The 27,783-nt window shown below is 37.8% G+C and overlaps 1 protein-coding gene and 1 pseudogene across 10 annotated transcripts in view; one reads left to right on the top strand and one right to left on the bottom strand.

Annotated features, from left to right (window-relative positions):
• The window catches only part of Zbtb37 (zinc finger and BTB domain containing 37), a 29,662-nt gene extending 2,240 nt beyond the window's left edge, over window positions 1-27,422 (top strand). For 5 of the 10 annotated variants that reach the window (XM_074047441.1, XM_074047435.1, XM_074047438.1 and 2 more), the window contains 3 exons: window positions 45-1,004; window positions 2,378-2,477; window positions 10,659-27,422. In XM_074047441.1, coding sequence (XP_073903542.1) covers window positions 76-1,004; window positions 2,378-2,477; window positions 10,659-11,147 — 1,518 coding nt within the window. In that variant the 5' untranslated portion in view covers window positions 45-75 and the 3' untranslated portion in view covers window positions 11,148-27,422. Of the gene's footprint in view, window positions 1-44; window positions 1,009-2,377; window positions 2,478-10,658 lie in introns of those variants that run through there. The other 5 variants (XM_074047439.1, XM_074047437.1, XM_074047440.1 and 2 more) reach the window with 2 other exon arrangements.
• Window positions 9,390-9,489, bottom strand: LOC141414331 (U6 spliceosomal RNA; annotated as a pseudogene).
• Window positions 27,423-27,783: the final 361 nt, after the last annotated feature.

Below are 27,783 nucleotides of genomic sequence, written 5' to 3'. Positions count from 1 at the left end.
CATTGGGGGAGTAAAATTATTGAGAATATGTTTTTTTCTTTTAGCAGGGTTGAATGCTTGCCTGCCCCTTGAGGCATGACCATGGAGAAAGGTGGGAACATACAATTGGAGATCCCTGACTTCAGCAACTCTGTCCTGAGCCATTTAAATCAGCTGCGCATGCAGGGCCGTCTCTGTGATATTGTGGTCAATGTGCAAGGACAAGCTTTTCGAGCTCACAAAGTAGTACTGGCTGCTAGCTCTCCCTATTTCCGGGATCACATGTCCTTGAATGAAATGAGTACTGTCTCCATTTCAGTCATCAAGAACCCTACTGTTTTTGAACAGCTCCTTTCTTTCTGTTACACGGGGCGGATATGCCTGCAACTGGCAGATATCATCAGCTACCTAACAGCTGCTAGTTTTCTGCAGATGCAGCATATTATAGACAAATGTACACAGATCCTGGAGGGCATTCATTTCAAAATTAACGTGGCTGAGGTTGAAGCAGAATTAAGTCAAACGAGGACAAAGCATCAAGAGAGACCTCCAGAGTCCCACAGACTTACCCCAAATCTAAGCCGCTCACTTAGCCCACGACATAATACTCCAAAGGGAAACCGGAGAGGACAGGTTAGTGCTGTGCTGGATATCAGAGAGTTAAGTCCCCTGGAGGAATCCACCAGCCCTCAGATAATTGAACAGAGTTCTGATGTAGAAAGCCGGGAACCCATTCTTCGGATCAACCGAGCAGGACAGTGGTATGTGGAGACAGGAGTAGCGGATCGGGGGGGCCGGAGTGATGATGAAGTTAGGGTTCTTGGAGCAGTGCATATCAAAACTGAAAATTTGGAGGAGTGGCTTGGGCCTGAGAATCAGCCTTCTGGAGAAGATGGGAGTAGTGCAGAAGAAGTCACAGCCATGGTAATTGACACCACAGGCCATGGTTCTGTAGGACAGGAAAGTTACACATTAGGGTCTTCAGGAGCCAAGGTGGCTCGGCCAACAAGCAGCGAAGTTGACAGGTAAGTTATGTTTTCTCATCTAGTGGCTGTTGTGCAGACATCACTAAGTGGGCCTTTTATATCTTAGTGATAATCTTTCTTACCTGATCATCTTAGCCAAAATAAATTGATGTTGGGGAATGTGGAAGTATGCATTGTTATTTTTTTAAAGCACAAAGGTCCTAGTCCTGAAGTGTTCAGTGTTGTGAGAACTATGGTAACATTAGACACGTCCATGAATCAGAGCAGCCTCTGTAACCACATGAGGCTCAGTTATTGCCAAGACTTTCTCAGGATTCCAAGCAGGGAACTGATCAGCTGAGAACCTGACAGCATTGCCCTTCCTTAGTATGCTTTCATACAGCCTTGGGGAGTTTCACTGTTGACTTTTCTTTGCCCCCACCTGCCAAATTAGAGGAAGTGTGGTACTATCAGTGACTGTTCTTTTCAAATTAGTAGGAACACAGTTCATTAATTCCGGGAAAAGTTTTTTGGATTTTTTTTCTTTTCCAAGTGTCATTTAATAGATAACTGCTGCTACCACAAGCCTGAGGGTCACCTCTTTTTTTCACCAATGCTACTATGCCCAATATACCTCACTTCTTTCTAACACATTGAATTTGTTAGAATATCTCTTTTTTGGTGGAAATAAAATTAGTTTTAATATACATCAGTTGATTGAGATTGATAATATTTGTTCTTTTCCCTTAAAGGCAGATTGACCTTATGAGCAATGAAAGCTAAAGAAGCTGTTTCTTTGGTTTATAGTTGATCTTGAGAGACATTGTATTGCAGACGCTAATAGTATACTGTAGCTACTTCAGATGGTCTTCATTTGAGTATTTTCCATTATGGGCCCTTAATAGTTAAAATATTCTTGAGCACAGAATTTTTTGATCCCCAATATTAACACTGTTGTCCTCCTGTGTTAGAACTGTATTAGAAGTAGGACCAGCTTAAATGCAAATGTTTAATCTCCATGATCGGTATCAACCATCTGACATAATTTAACAGGTTAGTTATGGGGTCTAAGGAAAGGAACAATCAAAAACCCAATAGTTATATAGAAAAAAATTACAAACCCCAGTTTTTATTTATTGCTTCACCCCTCTCACAGTATTTTTGTTAGGATGGAAAACATATTTAGCCTTAGCTTCACCTTTTCATAAGGTCTATTGCTATGTCACTTTGTATTTTTTAAATTTACTAAGACAAACCTTTCTTTACCTTACTTCACAATAGCTCCTATATTGACTGTGAAAGTACTTCTGTTATCTGTTGCTTGGTTTGTTCCTCCTTCCTCAGTTACAAGAGAAAGAGAGGGAACATCACCATTTTTTAAGTTCTTTGACACTACTTTTCTGTTAGTTCCCTCTATGCTCCTCTTCCAACAGATTTAGCCCATCTGGCAGTGTTGTTCCCATGACCGAAAGACACAGAGCCAGAAGTGAGTCTCCTGGGAGAATGGATGAGCCTAAACAACCCAGTTCCCAGGTATGTAGTTGTAGATTTAGATTTGCTGTATTGGTTGAAGGAATTGCCACAGTGTATGAACAGAATATAATGAATAAGAAAGGAAAGATGTAAGAGAAATAGCAGTGCCCTGTTGAAGAAATATAGTATTTGATTACTTTTTTCTTTTTTTAATAAAAATTTTATTATCATGCATTAATTGTAAAAAGACTTTCATTGTGAGACTTGCATACAGACATATGATATAATGTACTTGGATCACCTTTAACTCATCTATAATACTCTCTTTACCCTTCTCCCTCCCTCTCTTTAACAGTGTTTAGTGGGTTTCATTATGCTGTTTTCCTGCATATATGTAATGTACTTAAATCATATTCACCCTCTATCACCCTTTCCTTTCCCCCTTTACCCTCCCGTTGGATTCCCCCAAACAGTCCCTCTTTTACAATCGTGTTTTCATTACCACCACCATCATCATCATAATTATTACTGGTCTAGATTCAGCATATGGGCAAAAACATGCAATGTTTGTCTTTCTGAGCTTGGCTTATCTAGATCAACATGATGATAACCAGTTCCATCCATTTTCCTGCAAATGATTTAATTTCATCTTCTTTATTGCTGAGTAATACTTCATTTTGTATATGTACATTTTCTTTATCCATTCATTAGTTTTGGGCACATAGACTGATTCCATAGCTTAACTATTGTGAATAGTGCTGCTATACACAGGCCTGTATGTATAAGTATCTTTATTATATGGTGACTTCAGATATATTGATTACTTTTGTTGGTTTTTTTTTTTTTTTTTTTTTTTTTTTGGCAGTACTGGGGTTTGAACTCAGGGCCTCACACTTGCTAAGCAGGCACTTTACCATTTGAGCCACTCTCCCAGCCCTGTTTTGTGTTGGGTATTTTCAAAATAGGGTCTTGAATATTTGCCAGAGGCTGTCTTTGAACCGAGCTCCTCCTTATGTCTGCCTCACAAGTAGCTAGGATTATAGGCATGAGCCACCAGTACCCAGCATGGTTTCTTTTTTTCTTTTCTCTTGTTTGTGAGCATTCTGGAAATAGACTTTTGGTGTCAGTAGAGTTTAGGAAGTACAAAAAAAACCAACATTGTGAAACTGTTTCCTGATTATAGAGTCTAGTCTATAGACCTGAGAGTAAAATTAACCTCTGGAAACTACCTGCAGGTAGTTTAGAACCTGGAATGAAGTCTGATTTTGCAAAGCTTTATTGAAAGAAAAGGAAAGAATAGGCACAGTGAAAGAAAAAGTGGTGGGCCCTGGCCAGGTGACACAGAAGCACCAATCCTTGTTAAAAGGGCAGCTTATAAATTTTAAGGGCAAACAGTGGGAAAAATCTGAACAGTCTTTGCACGAAGGGGCTAGGGTGATAAACAGGTTTGATTAACAAGGTCTTGTGATTATTCTGCGAATGGGCTTATGCTGATTCCCAAGACTAATTACATGTATGAGATGCAACCAGTATTCAAATATCTTAAGTAGAGGGCTTTACCTGAGAGGTCACATTGAGGACAGAGTTCCCTTTACCAGCATGTACAATTTTCATGGGCCAAGGCATTCCCTTGTCTTTCAGGAAACTTTCATCTGCAAAGAGATTCACAACTGAAAAGCAATTTACAACTGAGGAGATGTTAAGAGTCTGATTTTGTATGTGTGGGTATATATGTACACAGAGTTACAAATTTTACAGTATTGTATATTTGTAAACAAATTGGTTATGCATCTTATGTATATGTTATTTTGTGTGCATGTATTTTTTCATTTATTTCTGAATCTTTTGTTAAGACTACAGTGTTGTAGAATATTCTAGGAATGATGTCTTCCATATTCTTTGCAACTCTCCTTAACTAGTGTAAGTAGTTGATTGCTATTTTTGTTTGTTTTTTTCTCATAGATCTATATGATTGAAGATTGATTTTTTAAAAGGTGGTAAATGCACCAAGTAGAACACAATCAACTGGACACTTTAGGCTTTAAAAAAGAAACACTGGTGCATTTAAGATTGCATAGTTAAGCCAAGCCAGTATGGTGATACATGTCTATAATCCCGTCATCAGGAGTTTGAGGCCAGCTTGGGCTAACAGTGAGTTCTAGACCAGCCTGGGATACAAAGCAAAACCGTATCTCAGAACACACGTGCACATGCGCGCGCGCGCGCGCGCACACACACACACACACACACACAATTGCATAGCTGATTTTTACTTATTTATTTAGGTGGGACTGGGATTTGAACTCAGGCATACCTAGTTTTTTAACCTTTGTTATCTAAACCACTGGAAATTTATTGTGTTCATGGTATAGTAAAAGCAGTAAGACATTGTTGCAAAGTACATTTTTTAGTTTTAATAAAGTGTTAGTGAAAATGTCAGGAGCTTAGAGAAAAAGAAAGTTGGCTTGTATAATTAGGGCCTCCTTTCTCCTCATCTCTGATTTGGGGTATAATGATTAGTTACAAAGGTAACTAACTAGTTACGAAAGTAACTCTACTTATGCAAATAAATACAGTAAAGAGCCAGGTCTTAACAACCTAATGCGGAGATAAGACAGACAAAAAACATAGGATTAAGTAACAATTTTATGGGAATAGGAAAACTTAAAAGGCATTTACTAGAATCAATATCCACATAAGGAAAGTGTTACTAAGGGTATTTTCAATGCATTTTATTCTTTTTTTTTTTTTTTGAGATGGGGGGGTCTCACTGTCAGGCTGATCTTGAATTCCTTGGGTTCAGTGAGTCTGCCTCAGCCTCCCAAGTAGTTGGGACTACTGACACACACCTCCCTGCTGGGCTTTAAATACAGTTTTTAAAGAAGTTAGGAAAAGATAACTTAACTGTGTTTAGAAATGAGATAGAGATAAAATTGGAATTCTGCATGAGTGTTTACCTGACTGAAGCAAAAGATTTAGGCTAAAAAAAAGTAGGAGCTAAACATTATTGTCTAGAGATGATATTAAGGGTCATAAATATGCCTTAGCATGCGTGAACGTTTATTATGGTGAGTTTGCTCGCCAGTTATTGTCCCCTGCCACAGAGGACCAAAACAGGGCAAAAACTTACACTATAACAAGAACAGATTTTTTGCCTAGCATATGTGGGATCCTGGGTTTGAAACCCAGTGCTTTTATTTATTTGTTGTTTTGGCAGTACCAGAGACCTTGAGCTCAGGGCTTCATGCTTGCTAGGCAGGCACTCTACCACTTGAGTTATTTCCAGCCCAATCCCCAGCTTAGAGGAAAAAAAAAAGAAATTTTGATAGACTTGAAGGATTCCTGACTGTAGGGGATTATTAAACTGGAACAGACTACTAAAGTCACTCCTTTCCTCAAAACATTCCACAGCTTTGTCTTTTTTCCTATCACATAAAGTTTAAAAATAATTGGCTTAATTTTCCATGTAACTTCCGGTCTTTTTAACTGAACTCTTCCTCTTTTCCTAACACTCATCAGCATTTGCTGTCTGTGTCAAGCAGGTAGACTTTGTATGTTTCAAAACCCCATCAAATTCTGTCTCTGTGCTTAGAATCTGAGATGCCTCATTCCTCCTGGTCCACCAAAGTCTCAATTCCTGTTTTTATCTTCCCCAACTGGTCCACTGGCTTTTTTTTTTTTTTTTTGGAAGGGGGTTTGAACTCAGGGCCTAGAACTTGAACCACTCCACCAGTATTTTTTGTGAAGGGTTTTTTCGAGACAGAGTCTCAAGAACTCTTTCCCTTGGGCTGGCTTTAAACCTTAATCCTTCTGATCTCTGCTTCCTCAGTCGGTAGGATTACAGGTGTGAGCCACTGGTGCCTGGCTAGTCCACTATTCTTTAATCTTTTCTTCTGTAACCACTATTATAGCATTTACACAAGGTGAAACATAGTTTTTCCTTTTTTTTTTTTTTTTTTTTGGCCATTGTTTCTCCCCTCCCACCTCAGGTACTAGGGATTGAACCTGGGGTCTTGCTGCTTGCCAGGCAAGCACTCTACCACTGAGTAAATCCTCAACCCCCTAATTTTTCCTAATTTTCTACTGACTTACTCCTTTCTTATTTGCATTTTTTTTTTTTTTTGGCGGTACTGGGGTTTGAACTAAAGACCTCATGCTTACCAAGCAGGTACTCTACCACTTGAGCCACTCCACCAGCCCTTTATTGTGTTAGATATTTTTGAGATGGGGAGGGGGGGTCTCATGAACTGTTTTTGCTTCTGCCAGCTTTGAACCTTGATCCCCCTGATCTCTGCCTCCTAAGTAGCTGGGATTACAGGTGTGAGCCCCTGGCACCCAGCTTTGCATTCATTTTGTGTCGCCTATTTGAGAGCAGAAACCATGTTTTCTAATCGTATTTGTATCTATGACATTGTCTTGTCAGGTTTTACCTCCAAGTACAGTAATGATTGATATAAGTAAATGTAAGATGAATACAACTACTAAATAGGAGCTTACTTAGTTGCTTGTGAAATCCTCAATTTGGAGGTAAAAACTGAAATCTCCAGTTTTGGAGATCTTTAAATAATAGTAATACACCAAAGAGGATAATTTCTGAAGCCCCTTTAATTCTTTGAGTGTCTGTCAGTAATCAAAACTAAGAATGATGGGAGGCTTTGAAGTTCATGCCAAGTATAGCTTAGAAAATATGGAAACCAGTGACTTACATGGAATTAATTCATTATTTGGAATAATTCATTGAAAATTACTTATTGAACCAGGCACTGACTGAATTCTTGGCTATTTGGTGTTGCAAAATGTCCCTGTGTCTACAATGTAATAGGAAACTACCATGTGGGAGAAGTGAATTGATCCACCTTTGAGGGACAGTGAGAACCAGGAGGCAGCCATTTTTGCCCTTGCCTCCTTTTAAAATTCAAAGCAATAAAACTACCAGAGACACATGCTGCCTTTGACAAGGACCTAATCTACATCTTCTGTTCATTGATTTCCCCTTCTATTGCAACTTTAGTGCAGTAATTTTTTTAGTGAGATTGATTATAAAGCATAAATTTGTGATCATAATTCAGCACCAATTATTAAAACGCATTACTTTCTACATGTGGACAATATTGGTGTGACATTACTTTCCTTAAAGTTGGGACTTTTTTTAGGAAACTGTGCCCTCAAGATCATAAATAAAATGAATTTGAAGTTGTCCAGGTGCCACTGGACAAGGAGGAAACAGGATGCAAAATGTATGTATGTAGGTATTAGTATGTATGTGTATGTTTTATATACATAATATATGTGAGTTTAATAATAGCTAACAGTTAATGAAATATGTTAGTGTATTAACTCACTGAGTGCTCAAAGCAACCTGTGAGGGAGATGTTAGAGAAAACTAAAGAATAGAGTAAATAAATTGGTTCAGACCACATAATAAATGGAACTCAAATTTGAACCCAGTAAATGGATGGAACTGGAGAACATCATCCTGAGCAAGGTTAGCCAGGCACAGAAGACCAAAAATCGTATGTTCTCCCTCATATGCGGACATTAGATCAAGGGCAAATACAACAAGGAGATTGGACTTTGATCACATGATGAGGTGAGAGCATAGAAGGGAGGTATGAGGATAGGCAAGAAACCCCAAAAAAAAACCAAGATAGCATTTGATGTCCTCAATGCAAAGGAACTAATGCAGAAGCTTTAAAGCGACAGAGGCCAATAGGAGAAGGGGACCAGGAACTAGAGAAAAGGTTAGTTCGAGAAGAATTAATTTAGAATGTAACACATATGTACAGGAAAGCAATGCAAGTAAACTCCCTGTATAACTATCCGTATCTCAACTAGCAGAAACCCTTGGGCCTTCCTATTATTGCTTATACTCTCTCTTCAACAAAATTAGAGATAAGGGCAAAATAGTTTCTGCCTGGTAGCGAGGGAGTAGGGAGGGAGAGGGAGGGGGCGGGGGGGTGGGGAATGACCCAGACATTGTATGCACATATGAATAAAAGAAATTTAAAAAATTTTTGAACCCAGGTTCCACCACCATTAATTATTAAATGACATGATACATTCAAAGTATTTCAAGGCAGTGGCTATGGTTGATGCATGCAGATACATGGAAGGCTAAGGCAGAAGGGTGGATTGAGTTTGGGGGTTTAAGACCAGCATGGGCAACATAGACTCTGCCACTAAAAAAAAAATAAAAATTTTTAAAATACATTTCAAGGTACTGTTACCTTGTTTGATTCTCATGAAAATCCTACAAAGCTGGCAAAACGTATGATAGCTTTTCATTTTATGGATGGGAAAACTGAACCTTAGAGAAGTTATTCTGTGCCTTATCTTTGGTCACCTAAGTGGTCATTTAGTAGAATAATTTCTCATTCTTTTTGTGAGTTCTCTTTTGATAATCCACGGAAATTAAGCAAAAAATGTTACATAAAACAAGTAAAAGATAATCTCAAACCTCAACCCTTGACTTCACATACTGCTTCCACTTGTTGAGAACTGCCTCTGTTGGAGATGCTGAAGAGCATGGTCAGCTACTGCATGAAAGAGGAGACAACACATTATTGGAAATTAAAAAGCACAAAATAAATTACTAGTTACATGAATCTTTCTCGAGTTAATTGAGAGTCAACTGTGACATTTTATCCTTACTGGATTGGTACTTTAGCTTCTGCTAAAAATACGTTAATTCCTTCCTACATATTTAAAAAGCTTTGCCCATCAGTTGTAAAGATTTTAGTAACCAGCAGGCTAAAAAATATAAGCAATTTCTTAATGGAAGTAGATATTTTAATAGAGAATTTTGAACCAAAAGCATTTGTAAACACAAAACTTTTATTTTATTTTATTGTTTTTACATTTACTCACATTTATATACATTGTTTGGGCCACTCCCTCCACCCCCTCACTTCCCAGCAGAACATGTTCCACCCTCTTGTTCTCTGATTTTGTTGAAGAGAAAACATAAGAGATAAAAATATGGAGCGCTTCATAAATTTGTCATCCTTGTGCAGGCGCCATGCTAATCTTCTATGTATCATTCCAATGATTGGGAATGAATTGGGTTGTGCTCAATTGCCACCGAATTGAGCACAACCCAAAACATTTAAATTATTCATTGAAAGTTGTGTATTTCTACTCCCTCTCAGTTTTCAGATAGGAGAAACCCATGTCTTCAGCCAATTTACTGTAAAGTCAGTTAAAACATTGAGTAGTCTTTAGAAGAAAAAATAGTATCTTGATATGGTGCCACAGTATTTGCAGATACAAAAGGCATATTACCACCTACAAATTGTATACATTTTATTTTTTGTGGTTTTTGTTTTTTCTTTTGTCTTTTGGTGGGACTGGTTTGAACTCAGAGCTTTGAGCTTGCAAAGCAGGTGCTCTACCACTTGAGCCACACCTCGAGTCCATTTTGCTCTGGTTGTTTTTGGAGATGGGGAGCTCACAAACTATTTGTTGGGCTGGCTTCAAACTGCAGTCCTCCTGATCTCAGCCTCTCAAGTACCTATGATTACGGGTGTGAGGCATCGGCACCCAACCAAATTGTATATATTTTTATAAAGCTAGCTACTGCTGGTTAAAATATGGTAATACTGATAGTGTCATAAATGTAATTTACATGTGTTTGCTATTACACATTCTGTACCATCTGATATGGCAGTTTATTTTTTAATTAATTGAAAGCAATCAAAATAAAAAATTCACTTCCTCAGTTGTACTGTAATACTGTAGTCATCACAAAAAGTTCTCTTGACCCAGTACCACCTAAGTTCTTGATCATCTAGAATATAGTTGCAAAACTAGGATCCAGGGTGTGGTATATGTGGGCTGACATTCTTCAGTTGCTGTAAAAATAGTACATGCAGTAGAGGTTTAATGAGCATCCAGTTTGTTAGCCAAAAAGTAACTTTATTGTGTTGCTCTTCTATGGTAATGGAATAGTGTCCTTAGGTTTTTCTTAAATTATCCTAATATCTTTAACTTTTTGGTAACAATTTCCTGCTTGGTTCTCCATTAAAAGTAAGAATATAAAGGCTGGCAATATAGCTCAGTGATAGAACACTTGCCTAGCAGGTGAGAGGCTCTAGATTCAGTCCCCAGCCCCCCCCCCCCCACACACACACACACACACAAGTATATATATCTTATTAATAGGTAAAAATAGATTTGATTGCTTTTAACATGTATAGTTAATAGTACATGTTTATCCTTTCTTATTTTCCTCTCCTGACACAGGTAGAAGAGTCAGCAATGATGGGAGTAAGTGGTTATGTGGAGTATCTCCGAGAACAGGAAGTATCTGAGCGGTGGTTCCGGTACAACCCCCGTCTCACTTGTATCTATTGTGCCAAATCTTTCAATCAAAAGGGGAGTCTGGACCGCCACATGCGCTTGCATATGGGGATCACACCATTTGTCTGCCGCATGTGTGGCAAGAAGTATACTCGTAAAGATCAGCTAGAGTATCATATCCGCAAGCACACAGGCAATAAGCCCTTTCACTGTCATGTTTGTGGCAAAAGTTTCCCCTTCCAGGCCATCTTGAATCAGCACTTTCGCAAAAACCACCCTGGCTGTATACCTCTGGAGGGGCCACACAGCATCTCTCCTGAAACAACTGTTACATCTCGAGGACAAGCTGAAGAAGGGTCACCTTCACAGGAAGAGACGGTTGCTCCTGGAGAAACCACCCAGGGCTCTGTGTCCACCACTGGGCCAGATTGAAACATTGAGGGGGAGGGGGCAAACCCTCTTCCCCTTTGGGCAGTAAGCAGCCCACATTGGGGCCATGGGCTGGTACTTAGATTCATAAAATACCACATCACTAAACCTGAAGATACTCCCAAGATGTTGCCAAACTAGAGGATCAACAACATACATAAATGCACTAAAGGATCTTCCCTCCTCCTTCCCACCTCACACTTTGAAAAATTATCAAGCAAATCAACTTTCTAATTCAGGGATCAACAGCCTTGGTTTGTTAACTTTATAAGGAAAAAAACCTTTTTTTAACAAAACTGATAAATCGTCATTTATCTACCAGTCATGTTTGAACAGTGTACTTTGGTCCATATCATCTTGGCTGTTATTGCCCAGATCTAAAAAGTGCAACAGGAGCCTTGACCATCTAAGCAGCCAACCACAAGAGAGGAGGTAGTCATGATGAGGAGGAGGAGGAATCACTCCTTGTCCTTCCCTGCCAGACATGCACTTTCACATTTCAAGAAGAAAAAAACCGAATGAATACTGGTGGTTCTTGTTATTCTGAAAGGTTAGACTTTATCTTTGCCCTGACTAGGCATCTAATACTTTGCCTGATTGTTTCATGTCATCAGCTATCTTTTCTAGTGGGCAGCATCACCTGAAGCACTTTAGGCAAGTAGAAGTGAAATGAGCAGCAAAGTGTTTGCAGTAGGAACTGCTACATTTGGGGGCTTGAGTGTTGTACTAAGTAAGGAAGAGAGGAGCAGGGAAGGAAGTGTTTTATGTATTGAAAATAATGAATCGCATAGAGCCGTAGTACAACTTCAAAACTGGTATTTGTAAACAGTAGTACTTACATACATCCTTGGGTGTTAGAGAATGGCTCTAGTGCAGATGAATTAACCTATTAGGCTGACTACCAAAGTTTCATCTAGTCTCTTTGGCTCCTACTTTCACAAAACAGCAATATTATGCATCAGAAATGTCACTTTCCAGTGAAATAATCCTGGGTTGTATTTTTAAATACACAGGTCTCCATATTTGATAACTTTTATATGACATTTTAAACATTTTTTTCTGCAATATTGTAGTTGAAGAAATTCAACACTGTTGTTCTTACTGCAACCACAGTTTCATTTCCTTCTATATATGTCATAGCTTATATTTTCAGTCCAATGAAGAACCTCACTTAAATCTATGTCTCGGGTCTGCAAACATAGTAATTCATAAACCAGCCATCAGCAAATTGATGGTGCCTCAAAGAGCTTTGATTTTTAATAATATACTACAGGGCACTTACAAGAAACATCATGCACAATCATGTTGCAATAAATGATCAAGGGATCAATTTTTATCAGGTTTGGTTACTTAATCATTCCTAAGATTTTTAAAACTTCATGGGACCTTTTTCATAATTCTGGGTTTCTCTGAGATTCTTAATCCAGCACTGAGAGAATTTACCAAACATGTACAGCTTTAGATGCCCTGGTTTGCATGCAGAGAAAGGAGGAAGAATATTAAGGGATGCAGGCAAATAGATGCCTACAACCTAGTGTGCACATAGAAAAGAGAAAAAAACTACAGTTTCTTTTGATTGCTTTTTTTGTAATATTTAAATACATAATGGTTTTGGTACAGAGGCATAGATGATTATAAAGGAAATTTGGAAGAGGGGCTGGTCATACCTGCATTGGTGAGCCATTTGTGAGAATGTTAGCTTGTGTGCTCCTTTCTTGAGAATGCTTTGTGGTATGTGGAAAGGTGGGTAGAAAAGAATGGCATTTTTTAATGATAAGAAATGAGAATCCAAAGGGTAGCTTTAATCAATCTGAGAATTGTACATCTATTTATAGCTGCAATCTTATCACTAAAGAAAGATTTTCTCTTCTGGAAAAGCATAGAAATTCATGTTTTAGAGGAATGCAGTCTATCAATTGATATGAGCCAACCCTTATCAGCACTCTATTTTGTCATTAGGAGACACAGATTGGGACTTCCTGCTGTTTACTTGGGCCACAGCATGGTAGGGTGAAAACTGTCTCCTAGAGCCATTTTAGGGATTGGCTGTGCTCTGTAGTATAGAAAAAGTAGAGTTGAGATTTGGCTGAAATCCTTAAGGGAGCTTCTCAGCTGGTAATCAAGGCTTTCAGTGGACACATTTTGCCATTACTAAATAGGCAGGAAGCTAGAAAGTACAGAAGATGCTGCTTTAGATGGAGCTTTTAAACCTACCAAAAAAAAGTTACCGTACTTTAAGAAGTAGTATGCTGAAAAATTCTTTATTGCTTTGTTAGTTTCTTAGATTATATTTGACAAAATAGAGCCTTTTGAAGTATTACCAAATTGTAATGGTGAAGTGCAGTATTTTCTGTAAAGAGAAACTTTGCAGCATTTGTCAACCCTCCATCCAACATTAGCAACAAACATCTTAAATGAAGTAGGGACTTTAGAATACATGTGGAAATGCTATGCGTGTTTGGTGGGTTCCCCTTCCTTTTTCATTCACTTCTGATAGGTTTTTGCTGTATTGATACTGTGAATAGAATGCTTTCAGTCATCTAGGACCACATCAGCACAATCATGTTTGCTGGTTCTCTCTTCTTAATTGGCCTAGCCAAGTCACGAAATTCATGAAAGTCCAAGCCAGGCTAGCTTTTAAACAAAGCAAAGCCTCTGAAAGCAATTTCCCTATTTTAGTTACCAGAGATATTATTCTAAATATCCATCAAGGATTTTTATCCAAGTTCACTGTGACATTGTCCTAGTTCTTAGCTAACATCACTGTAGGGTCATAGGAGTTAGTACTACGTTCTATCTACATTAACAAATACCTATATTGGTGTGCGCATGGAGGATGCCACTTAAGGATGTACTTAATGGACTTCAGCTGGTGCTGAAAATCATTACCAAACCTTAACTTGCACATGTCACCTTGTGAGGGGAACTGTATTAGCAATGAGAGCTAAGTCATTGTTAAGTACCTTAATACCATGAAAATTGCAAACAGTGGGACTGTTTTCATTTACTGAATGGCACTCAGTAGCAGAGGAGCTATCCAGTATTCTCAACAAAAGGAGAGATGACAACTTGCTAATCTAATTTTATTCTAAATATACCTTATTCCCTCAGAATTCTGATACCAGTATAAAATATAGCATTGGCATGACAGTAACACTGTACTTTGGCAGAAAGGCTCATTCTAATGATTTGTTCTTTCCTGCTCAGAACCATATTTACCTCTGAATTGAGTTGAATTTTCTTTATGTAAGTTACAAACTACCCCTATACCATTTTATTGTACTGAAGAGTTTAATTTTGACTACTTCAGAATGACTTCATTTATAAAGGATAAAGTTTATAAAAGAGGAGAGATAGAAGCTAAGGAAATTTTTCTTGTTTTGGTATTTTTTTTCATGTTTCCAGTTTCTTCTTCATCAGTGAAACAGGGCTTTCCAAAGATGGTATGAGAGTAGACATAGACTGTTTTCTCCCAACTTCAAAATTGAAGTCTGGTTTTGGTTGGAAGTTGCCTGATGAAAGAATGAAATAGGAAACTTCATTTGTTATAGCTGAGTAATCTTTGGCCAAGAAATAACAAAGTAGTAGTTGTTACTTACTAGTTGTGTTTCTTTTACCTGGTGAAAACTATATTTTGTTTGACTAAAAGATCTAGTTTAAAGAAATAAAAGCAACAGATAATGGAAAGGAAATTGAATTGAGCAAAGACAGAAGTTTTTTGTTTTTGTTTTGTTTTATTTTGTTTTTGTTGAGACTGGGGTTTGAACTAAAGACTTCACACTTGTCAAGTAGGTGCTCCACTGCACCTCCAGCCCATTTTGCTCTGGTTATTTTGGAGATGAGGTCTCTGGAACTACTTGCCCAGGCTGGCTTGAACTATAGTCATCCCAGCCTCCCAAAAGTAGTTAAGTTTATAGGTGTGAGCTACTGGTGCCCAACTCAGAAGTCTTCTTAATCATAATGGCAAGGCATTTAATCAGAAAGGAGTTGAAGTCCTGGAAGTTTTTGTTCGTTTTTCCAGATACAACATGCATGATTTTTCTTTTCCTCACATGTCCTTTGCCTTATCTGTGTATCTATTTGTTCAAGGAACAACAGATGAGTCTTTACTAAACTCAACATTTGAAAATGGTGTTCTTCACATATGCCATATGGGAAAGAGTTTAAAATATTTCAGCTGGAGGTGTGACTCAAGTGATAGAGCGCCTGCCTAGCAAGCACAAAGCCCTGAGTTCAGACCCCAGTACCATCAAAATAAAATATTTTGGCATGTGAGATTTGGAAAAGGGATAAAAAGCAATTGTCAGGTAAGTTTCAAAATTCAAAAAGATAATCCCTTGTCACAGTATATTCCTAAACTTATCAGTTAGATCGGGGGTTGGCAAACCGCAGTCCCTACAGCTCCCTGCTTATATTGGAACACCTATTTGTTTAGGCATTTTTGTTCTGTTTTTTTCTTTTCTTTTTTCTTGGTGCTGGGGATTGAATTGAGGGCCTTAAACACTAGGCGAGCACTCTACCCCTGAGCCACATCGCCAGCTTCATTTATTATTGTTTATGGTTTCTTTCTACTACAGTAATAAAGTTGAGTACATACTCTGCAAAGCTTGAAAATATTTACTGTCTGGAACTTGACAGAAAAAATTTACCATCTCCTAAATTACATTTAGAAGATTAACTGTCCAAACTTGTTATTCGTGGCCTTTTGCCACGAGCAAACTATTTTATAATAGTTTGATTGAGTTTTAAGTCCACATTTTCATATGTATCAGTTTCTTGAAGGCACGTGCCATCTTTTTCTAGATCTTCATAAACCCTCTTTGCTCTTTTTTTTTTTAATTCCCATTGCTTAAAGGGCATTTAGAATGGCTTTATGAGTTTTCCTTGCCTTAAAGACGCAGATAGATTAAAGTTTATAAAGAATTATCTTTATAATAAGATAATTCTTACAAATAATTCCCATGCATAACAATATGGGGTTAAATGGGTAACATGTTTACTTAAAATGCCATTTAAAAAAATTAAATTTGAACTCAGGGTCTCATGCTTGCCAGGTGAGTGTGAGTGCTCTATCACTTGAGCTGTTGTCCCTTGCCCAAAATTCATGTTTTAAATTTCACCTTTTCTCTGAGCTAACTTGAACTGGTTTGCACTAGGATTAAAAATAATTTCTGTTATGAATAGGTGTTTTGATTCTTACCCAAAGTACTGTTTTTCTAGATTAGAGACCTGTACCTTTTCCCTGTAATACAAATCTTCATTTTAATTTCCTCAAGGAAATTCACTCTGTTCCTGTGTGGAGTAGAAAAAAACAATCTTCCTGTTTTTCTTGTGGATGTTTTAAAACATAGTGAAGCATCTGAGAATTTCACATTCTTCTTAGACCTAGCTTCCTCTCCTGTTATTGTCTTAATTCTTCTAAATGTATATTGAACCCTTACCTATTTGCTTTGTGAATGTTCATTCTCAGTATTCCAGTAGCTTTTATCAGATGTGGAGAAAATGGAAAATGTTAGGGTACTTAATAGAAATCCTTGCAAAAGGAGAATATAATTTCTCCACCTTTGGAAATAATATGTGGGCTTCTGAGTTAAAGTTACTTATCTGGGAAAAGTTTTCTAGGTCATGTTAATGTAGTATAGTGAGTTTGGTCTTTTTTGTACCAACATAGACAATGTTTAGAGGAGTGATGGGTTTCTTACAGAGAATCTCTTCATTCTTAATGTTGCCGCCTTCTAACTGGATGTTAGTAAGTTTTATATATTATATACTCTGAGTAATAGATAATCCTCATCTTAAAGTTTTAGAATGTTTGCTTGCCTGGGTTAGATCTTCCTTGTCTTAGAACACTTATGCCCACAGTAATAATGGGTTCTTGGGATTTTAGAGTATTACTTTAATGATTAACCTGGGATTCTGATTGATCTAGGATATAGGACTTGTGAGAGAAATTGGACTTAGCCCAATGAATTATCCATATTACATTCTGTTCAAGATCTTGTAATACATGCTATTTAATACGAATCCATTGAAAGCATTGGAGTTTGCCAAGCATGATTACTTCTTTGATAATTCTCAGTCTTTTTCCTGGTCTTCAGACCAGAATTTTTAAAGGTGCTTTTCCCAGGGCCAGTCTTTTTACCTATAGAGTAAGTAGGCTTTCTTGCTCAGGACAAGCAGAGTTGGATATTATGACTACTTTGAAACATCTGGATTTGTTACATTCCAAAGAAATTATTGGTAGGAACAATGATATCAGAACCTGAAAGATGTCTATACAGATTATCCAGTTTTGTTGTATAGGCAGACTGTCTTTTCTCAACTTGTAACACAGAGCAATGCTTGAGAAGGCAGTTGTTACTTGAAATTCACATTATCTTTATATGTATATCAATAAATTTCTTATCTCACATCTTTCCCATTATCTATATAATAGAAATACCTCCCATCTTAACACAGTTAAGTCCACTAGCTCAAATAGAGGAAGCTTTAAATAACAAAGCTAAGTTATAAAGGCAGAGCATTTAATGAGAAAAGTACTTTTCTAAAGCTTGCTACTTTTATGTCTACTCAGTAGGTCCTGTGGAGGAGGCTAGAAAGCATAATCCACTTAAGATAGTTTTATGTTCAGCATCTCGTGGCCTACAGCATAATTTAGTACACTATTAATCTTAAATCTGAATGAATCCATAATGCCAGAAGTTAAAGTATCCATGGGAACATATTTCCTACTCTGTGAAATCACTGTCTTTACTAAAAGGTAATATATAGAGAGTATCTGTTCCATTAAGTAAATGGTAAGTACTTTGTACCAGAGGACATGCTTGGAATTTGTATAACAAAATTGGCTTTAGACATAGTTAGATATGGCTTCCCACACTTGAGACTCCTAAACCTATATTTGGTTGGAGTTTTGGATGTATGATTTTAGAAAGTCTGCACTTTTCACTACAGAGAAGTTCAGAAAGAAGCACTTAACTATAATAAGTACTTTACCAGCATAACTGCAGTTAATCTTCAGAATAATCCTGTGAAGTAATAATAGTAGTACTAAAAATAGCCAACTTGACTCATCTAATCCTTATGTCAAGCCCATGAGGATATTGTTATCCTCATTTAGAGAGGAAGAAACAGACACAGCTTGCTAGACATTCTAACACCTGACACTCTCAAAAGCTTTGTTGCCTCTCGTAGGTTAATTATACCATATTTTACAGATGAGGAAACTAATGAGCCCAAGGTTACACAACTGGTAAATTGCACAGCCAGTATTTACCAATCTGATTCCAAAGCTTAAACTATCTCCACTATAGCATACTCACTTCCTATTCTTAAAAAGAGTTGCTATGAGAGCTGGAGGAGAGGTTAAAGTACCTGCCTAAAAGTTTGAGGCTCTAAGTTCAAACCACAATACCACCAAAAAAGAAAGAAAAAAAAAAGTTGCTGGAAAATGGATTACATAATAGCCAGTAATGCTACTGTTTTTAGTGAATTTGTAATCCAAGAATAAGTGATTAGAATATTTCTTCAAATATGATGTAATTGATCTCTGAGCAGACTTGACCGGTGAATAATTGCTGAAGATATTTTCCACTGATTCAAAGGAATTGCCCATTTACTGGGCCTACTAAAGCAAAAATTGAAAGACGGTTTCCCAGTTAACTGTTTCTATGTAATGAACTACTCTAAAGCTTAATGAGTTAACCATGATTTTATCTATCATGCCTTGTGAATCAGAAGTTAAGGAAGGGGGCAGGTGGTTGGATTCATCTGGAGGGTCCAGCATGACCTCACTCATCGTTTATGTGTTGGTAGGAAAAGCTAAAGACTAGGCTCAGCAGGGCTTCTCTTCTTTTGCATTGAGTCTCAGGGACTCTCCATGCATTCTTTCCATGAGGTAGTAAAACTTACTACATGGTAGCTCAGGTCTCTGAGAAGGTGCTAGTCCTCTTTAAGGTCAGGCCCAGAACTTTCATAAACTCACTGCCATACTCTTGAGCAAAAAAGTCAGTGGTCAGCCCACATCTGAGGGGAGAGAAATACCCTAATACTTTATGAAAGACATGTTAGGGATTTGGGGCCAGCTTTAACTTCTTACAGATAGCAGTAGGTTTTTAGGTTTTTCTTAACTCATCTGTTAGTGCTATTAAAACCATTTATTGTATCTACTGTGGGTCAGTAAAAGATCTAGAAGGAGAATGAGACAAATACCTGGAGCACATTTCATTAGCTTTCCCTAACCCTTCAAGTTTCATGTATGTCACATAGCAAAATTTTTTTTCACTTTGTACTGTGCTCCAAGTTGTGAGTGTTTGCCTATATTTGCTGTGAAGCCACAATAAGTATACATGCTGAGCCAAAAACACTCCATATGCAATAAAAGGCTTACTGTTAGAGAATTTGATTTATTGGAGATGTCAGCGTATTTTAAGTTTACAAAGAGGTGAAAAACTCCTATGGTATGGAAAAAATATGGCTACTAAATCACTTTCAGTAGGAGTTTCTGTTGTATGGCTAAATGGATCATACTGTTGAAAAGGTAAAAATTTTACCTATTTATCTTATTCCCTCTCTATCTGCACCGCACACCTCCTTTGGCATAAGATTATGCTTGACGATAAATTGGTTCATCCCCTTCTTATCTTTCATATGGGAATATCTATTGCCCAATTTTATATGTCATTAATCTTTTAGCAGTTGCTACCAGCCTCTCTCAAAACAACAGGTCATTGAAGCTTTTTTATTTTGGGCTATATTTGACAGATTTAGGATGCTTTATTTAATGGCTACTAATTTAGAATAATTAGACTGAAAAAAAAATAAGACTATTCCTGCCTTGAGAAGAAATACAGCAGAGAATGAATCCTACTCTATGAACAATCATTCCTAAACCAATACACTTGGTAAGAGAAGAAAGGTCTGAGATTATCCATTCCCTGTGTAGTGGATTCCTGGAAAATTAGTTGTGAAGGCTTCTTGTTAGTCTTCCCCAACTTCTCATGTAGTAAAGAGAGCTCTGTTCCTAAGTCAGGCTTCAGGAATTGTAAGTACAGGAAATAAAAGGGTACTCAGGGCCAAGGATGTAAATTTAGGGCACTACAAAATGCTGGAAAGGGAAGAAGACACCTTTGGCATTTGTTGTCAGATAACCAGAGATGGACTATTTGAGGTTTTTAATGCATGAAGACTATTAGATTTTTATCATGTAAAGACTGGGGCATTTTTAATGAGTAAAAAGTAGTGGAGCCTTAAAACTTCCTTTTGGATCCTCATTTCCACTCTGGTGATACAATAATCCACTTACCTCAAAGTTTGCCCTCTGTTACAGAGAAAGCCTTTGAAATATAATCCCAGGGAATGAAAATCTTATTGTGATAATCTGCAGAAATGCCTCATATTTCTGTATTACAGTTCTTCAAGTCCTTTTTAGATTTTCTATGAGTCTTAAGTTTGAAGACTCATTTGGTGGTTGCACGGAAAATAAGGACTCTGGTCTTGAGTTCCAAAAGAGAACAAGATCAGAAGAAAGGGAATCTTGTGGATTGACAAAATAATTTTCTTTTCAGCATCATAAGTCTAAACCATTTCAAGCCAATGACAACATTGCCAAGTAAGTAGAAAACTTAAGGTTTAGATTTCTGCTTCCAGCCACATCTTGAAGCAGATGTTGGTGACATATTTAAAGATGATCTGCAGAGATTCTTTATAAAGTAACAGAATCACAACTAGAGTGGTTAAGAGCTACTCAAAAACAAATGCTATGCAGGGAACAAAGCTTGCAGTGTGTTTCCTCTCTGGAGGCCAAGATGCCAAAACAGGCCAGTAAAGGTATGGCTGAAATCCACCTCTGGAATAGCTATAAGATAGCAGAAATATTTAGAATTTATATGGGATTTCTAATATTTTTACAAAAAAAAACCTTTAAATCATGTAACTTGAATTTTTTAAAAATGAGCCTGTTTTCTTTTTGGAAAACTAGCCCAGTGAAAATAACACTAATATAATTCAGTTGTATATGCATGTGCATTAAACACAGAATGGTATACTAAAGATAGTTCATGCAAATAACTTTTATGGGAAGTTTAGCTATTTTCCTAATATCTTTTTTCATAAATGTATGTTTATAAATATATTTACTCATCGTGATCTTGGTAGCATAGAAACATTTTGTTAGCTGTATTATTCTAAAAATCAAATTCTTGGCATAGTATGTTATGAAAGCTTTTTGTTAACTTTGTCTTTTGGCTACAAAAATTACTTCTTGCACTTTCTATTTAGAAAGATGTTCTAACACAATATACCCACCTAGTGCAGCTGTTTTTTAGAAACAACAGATGTAGGTGTTAAGGTGAAATATATGTTTTGTTTAAAACCCTGGCAAAAGGAAGGACCTCAGAAAAGGAAGCTAGGCTTGCGTCTACCTGAGAAGGCCTGGGGATTCATACAAAATTTAGGCTGAAAGCTGCTGGGATAGGCGTACACTATTGCTGTGAATTGTAACATTAATGTGAGTTGCTAGCTGTGTGTGTGTGTGTGTGTGTGTGTGTGTGTGTGTGTGTGTGTGTGTGTGTGAAAAAGGAGTTTAATGAAGGTAGGTAAATAAGTGTGGAATATTCTACCTCCCTCTGAAGACAGCATACTCACGATTGCCCTGTAGCCCTTGGATGTGAGACTGATTCCTCAGCCATTGTCTGCACACATTCTTTATACTCACTTCAGCTCCTCTACCTCAGAGCACCCAGCTGAAGAAAGAGTGTATGTAGCTTTGAGTAGCAAGCAGAGGAAAACCAGATCCAAAATAGGCTACAGTATTTGAAATTCTTATGTGCAAATGTTCCTATCTGATTTTTGTTTCCCAAATCAGTATCAGAACACTTGGGCTTAGTGATTTTATCCACAGGCTTCCATTTGGCAATAGTAGCTGATAGAAGTAGTCCTTTTGGCTTTTTTTTTTTTTCAATTGTTGTTTGTTTGGGGTTGTTGGGGGCAGGGGGGAGTTGTTTTTGTTGTGTTGTTTTTGTATGTGTGTGGCAGGGTTTCACTGTGTAGGCCACACTGGCCATCAAACTTTTGATCCTCCACCCTCAACCTCCCAAGTGCAAGGATTACAAGTGTGCACCACCATACCCAGCTTTTCCTGTTTTTATAGATGCACCCAACTCCTTTGAATGATGTGAAGCATCGGTTTGTGTCACAGTTTTTTTTTTTCTCATCGTTTTTACATTCCCTTACAAATGTATATGTTGTTTGTGCCACCTTCCCCCGACAACTTAAGGGCAGAACCTGTTCCACCCTCTTGTCCACTTTCCTTTTCTGATTGCTATTTGTAGTCTGCTTTGGGAGGACTGGGATGTTAATCGTGTCCCCTGACAGTGAGCCTTTGGCCAGTATCTTACCATGAGTGTATATAACATGGATTTTCTGATGAGCTGGTTTGCTTTTAGTCACTCTAAAGAAAGATTTGGAGGGGGAGGGGCGTTTCTGGGAATTGAACCCAGGGCCTTGCTCTTGCTAGGCAAGTACTCTACCACTTGATCTATGCTTCCCAGCTCCAAGGAGAGATAGTCTTTTATTGTTGGTACTATTGTAATAGTCAAGATTTTGAATACTGTACATGTCAGTAAGTTTTAGTAGTAAAATGCACTAGGTTGACCACCCAGTCTTGAACTCCAGCATAGCACTCACCTGACTTCCTATTTGGGGCACTAATACACTGACCCAAGTCAGCTTACCTACCTTTTGAACATTGGTTACAGCTGAAGAGGGGCTGTTGGCCCTTTAACAGTTATTCTAGAATGCTTTCCACCTTTTCATTCTAATGCTTTGACTGGTTGCAGTGTCTAAATAGGGATTCTCTAGTTAGGAGTGCAAATTAGAGAGCCATTTTCAGACTTTTAGAGGTTGTCCCCTGTGTTTTAGGTACTAACTGGTAAGTATTTACTTTCCTTGTGACTCTGGGTAGGGCAAGTGGAGAATACAGGCAACATGAATTTCCAAATAAGTGACAACTGATAAGAGTATTTCTGCCAAATACAGTACTATAAGGCGATTAGGTGGCAAACCATATGAACCTATTCACAACTTTTTTAAAAAAATCATACAGTAGTTCTCAGTCTATAAGCCATGCTAATATTCTAGACTCAGGAATTCATTCCTGCTTAGGAAGAAATTTCCCTCTGACTTATTGTTTGTATGCAGAGTTTTCTCTTAGGGCTGGCCCCCTGATGTCTTGCTATATACATACTTAAGGTGCAGTCTTATCTAAGTCAGTACTTTACTGTAGGTGTTGGTGCCTAGTTTGGTCAAACTGATTTATTTGGCTTCCTTAAAGACTAACAAAAAAGTGAGAAATGCCTAGTTAACTTCTTTGAGGCATGTTAAATTTATGAGCCTAGAAGGAAGCCATAGATTTCTTACTTTCTTCTGTCTGGTTGAACACTGACTTTATGCTTTTCCATTACAGAACCAGTTGACCTACAGCAATAGTTCTCCATCTTGGCTGCATATTAGAATTGCCTGTGACCCCTCCAGACATTCACATTTAATTGGTCTGTTGTGCACCATGGGATCTGAAGGGGAGAGCTCCTTAGGGGCTGTTAGAGTGGGAGTTGGGGGGTGGGGTGGGAGCCAGTGGTAGAACATATGTTTAGTATGCCCAGGCCCTGGGTTCAATCCCAACATAAAAGAAAAAAGTGCTTAGATGATTCTAATGTGCAGTCAGGCAGCCAGGTTTGGGAGTCACAGCCTTGTTAATCCTTTGTGGTCTTTGGCAAAATAACCTCAAGCTAGTTCTCTTAATATAAGATATATCCTAGGAATGGCTCTCAATTTAAAGTTTATAGTGGAACAGGGCACAAGTGGTAAAAAGAATCATCCATTCCTCCTCAGAGTAATTCTAGAGGAAGATGTTGCAATCTGTCTAGTTTCCTCTCTATACCAAGTACAAAGTGTACATAAGAAAACAAAACAAATTTTCAAGGTCTGATCTCTAGAATCCTTTTTCCTTTGCATATGTGATTGGAAAGGAGATTTCTCAACTCTGCTAGCTGAAATCAATCCCTTGAATGTATTAAAAGAGCCAGCCCAATCTGCCTGGTGAGTACTATTTGTGAAACAGCATTTTTAAAATTACTGGAGAAGAAGAAGGATGCTTCATAGGATGGATGATCGTGATACATTTGATTGTCTCTTAGCCCTTCTTTTAAGAGGGATTTCTTGTCAAGTGACTCTTTCTTTTCCTTGTCTGTTTCTTTCTGAATGAACTAGCTATGGCTTAAATCTTTTTGAATATTATATGAAATGTGTCATTTTAGCACCTTTGTTCCAGGATGTCAAAATACCTAACCCAGCAATTCCCAAATGCGGTTCCACATCTTCCACTCTTCTCATCCCAGGTAGTTTAATGGCTATCACAACTTGTTACCTGCTTATGGCAACCTCACACAAAGTATTAGGGAGGAAAAAATTGTTTCATTTACCACAAAAAGTGAGAGCCACTGTTCAAACTAGCTACCAAGTGATTTCTAATTCATGAAAGAAATGTTTGTTTAAATAGCAAGTTCAAAGTAGCAGTCTCTTTTCTGAGAGTATTCTGAATACCACAGAAAATTTCATTCATATACTGCCTATAAGTAACTGATAATTTGAACATCAAATACATGATGTGTACAAGAAGAAAGCAGGTTGAGGAAAAAAATTGGTTAGTGCAGAGAACTGAAGTAGCCTCAAACTATGAAAAAATTTTAAAGTGGCATTAAGGCCTTTCTGTTGCTTAGCTTGTAAATGCTGCATTGTCAAGGGAAAATTTGTTCAGGCCTTAGAAAATTTGCTGAAGACTTCCTGTTAGTGGGTGGAATAGAAAAGCAGTAGTCTTTGGGCCGCCCAAAGAAAGTAGCCCCTTAGGGTTTTCATGCCAAGAACATTGCAGAGTACTGTGAAAAATTGTTGAACTTTATGCAAATTATACCACACTGGATTTTAAGATTTTGGAGGAGAGAGAAGAAGAGGTTAAGAAATAGTAGTAAAAGATAAATATATAAACATGTACTATATTTTAAGCAAGGAATAAAACAAATTCCCTAAAAGGAATTCTCTACCAGGACTGTGAAGTTAGGTCGACTTCTGCCCTAATGGGCTGGCTTGCTGATTCTTTTTATCTTGCTAGGAAATCCTTTCTGAAACAGCTAAATAGATGCTAGTCTGACTACAGTCCCATCTCCCTACCCTCAATAAAAGAAAAGCAGTGTTTCCAAGCTATAGACAGTAGAAATGTATTCTATCTCAGTCTACTAACTTGTCATTTGCTGTGAACTATATTCACAGTTTTAACCTGTTACAGTATTTTGTGATCTGATGGCAGAATTTACATGGATTTGCCAGTTCTGTCAGGAACCAATGGCTTCCTTCCCCTTTAAGAAATCTTAAAATCAGAACTCTGGATTTTTCACATATCAGCCTGCCTAAGTCAAGGGAGAGCACATTGGAAGAGCATGCAGATTTCCTGATTCCTCATAATTTCAGGATGGTGCCCATTCATGATCTGCCTCCAAGAGGCAAAGAGACAGCTGAGGGTTCAAAGAAGGAAAAGTCAATATAGCAGAAATTTTATTTCCTTCAGATGGACCTAGTCTGAAGGAAATCTATCCAACTGTTCTCTATGGTGCTTATATGATGGGTGACAGCTGTCTCCCATCTACCTGTCCCTGGCACTGTGCCTTCCCACTGGTCACTGTGAAGCAGATCACACTGGACTCAGAGGCCAGAATCCAGGACAAGTCCCCTTTCTCAACTTGAGCCCATCACTTCTTTGTACAGCTGATAATGTAGCATTTACTTCTCTTTGTGAAACTTGGGAGATTTCTCCCCAAGAAATAGTAAAGGATTTTAAAATAAAACATAAAATAGGTCTCTGGTGGTAGCTATCAAATAAAATCATAAGATTTCACTCCCTCTGCATTAATAGTGATTGACAGCAAGAATCAACTGTGCCTGCCTCTTCCTGGGTTTCCAAAGGCTACAGTAGTAGTTGTAAGCAAACGTACCTAACAACAGTTTTCACAATTAGTAATCAAGGAGAATTCATATTGAAACAGACAATCAGTTTATAAAATGTTACCCCTGAAAGGAAATGGGATAGAGTATTTTATAAGAACCTACCAGTCTGTTTTTTCCCTTTGAAAAAAAGTCTAACGTTTGAGATTTGTGTCTTTCATCTGCAGCAATTAGTGCATTAATTGTAAAGATGCCTCAGAAAAGTCAGTGAGCCAGTGTAGTGCTTTTGGCACCACCGAGAATGCTAGACTGACTTTGTTCATCTTTATTTCCTAAGACTATCCATTTTTATTATGACCTTAATTATAAATACCTATATATAGGAATAGGATTTTCTCTCACCCCACCACCCTCCTTTAATCATTATCACTTATGTGTAAACCACCACTTTTTCCCCCTCCCCCTTACTGAAAAAAAATGCACTTTAATTCCTAAGGAGAGTGGCTGTTCCTGACCCTAAAGCCAGATTACTGCAGGAGGAGGGTTGAGAGAGAACTCTTGTCAGACCTGTGAAATTAACCAATTTTTAAAATGTAAACACAAAAATTTTAAGCTGTCCTCACCCACTCCCTGCCAAAGGGAAGAAGAAACAACCATTAAATTGAAATGCCTAACATGATTTTGGAAGTTTTACTGGGGGGAAAAAACCCTACTACTAAGTTATTTCCTCAGCCATCAAATTGTCAGAAACTTCTGTGTTGTTTTGTGGGAGGCTGAGACTTTTTTGATTAAAAGTCAAGTGAAAACACCAAAGCTCTACAATACGATCCAGAATGGCACTGTCTCTAAGCTTCAGATTTGTTCTACCTTAATTTGACAGGTGTTCTCAGACTCTCCTTCTGTAGGTTCTGTCCTTCCCCTGAAGACAAGCCAATAGTCCTTGGAGGGTGGTATGTCTCCTGAAGCCCCAGGAGCTCTGTCGAGTTGGGGAGGGGGAGGGCAGGCGGGTGGGCCAAGACTCAGTTGGCAGAGGGAGAGTCAAGAAAGAGTTAAGATATATAGGTTTATATAAACATATTTAAAGCAGTTTAGCAAAAGCTTTCTCGTTGAACAGCTTTAAAAACAATGTGAATGAAACCTTAGCAACTTGGATAGTAATCTGAAAAGTCTATTAATGTATACTTGAAATTCTGTTTGTATAAAATGCATTTTCCTCTTTATTTTAACACTGTGTAAAACAACATTATGCATGTGAGTGGTTTGAGAAATAAATGGTTTAATGATTAACTCTGATTTTGATCTCTTTATAGAAATTGATTTGTTTATGTATTTTGGATTTTTTTTTAGTGTGATGGGAATACTTAAGAATTCAAGCTTCCCCTAGCCTTTCAGGATGCCTACCTCCTTCAAGATGAAATAGAGATATACTTTCATCTTTCATTTCTTTCTTTTCTTTTTTGGAAGTTTTAGAAGGATTTATCTTAGTACAGAAGACTAATGGGGGGAGGGAAGGGAGAACATTTCTTGTTCCCCACACAGGAAATGGGAGACTCCCTCTTGGAGTCTGGTTTTCTTGACCCAGATGTGATCACTCCTTAGAGAACAATCAAAAGGATCATTTTCCTAAATGCCCTCACAGCATCTCTGT

Source organism: Castor canadensis, chromosome 11 (assembly GCF_047511655.1).
Source record: "Castor canadensis chromosome 11, mCasCan1.hap1v2, whole genome shotgun sequence".
Taxonomy (NCBI): Eukaryota; Metazoa; Chordata; class Mammalia; order Rodentia; family Castoridae; genus Castor; species Castor canadensis.
This window is presented reverse-complemented; position numbering and strand designations above follow the sequence as displayed.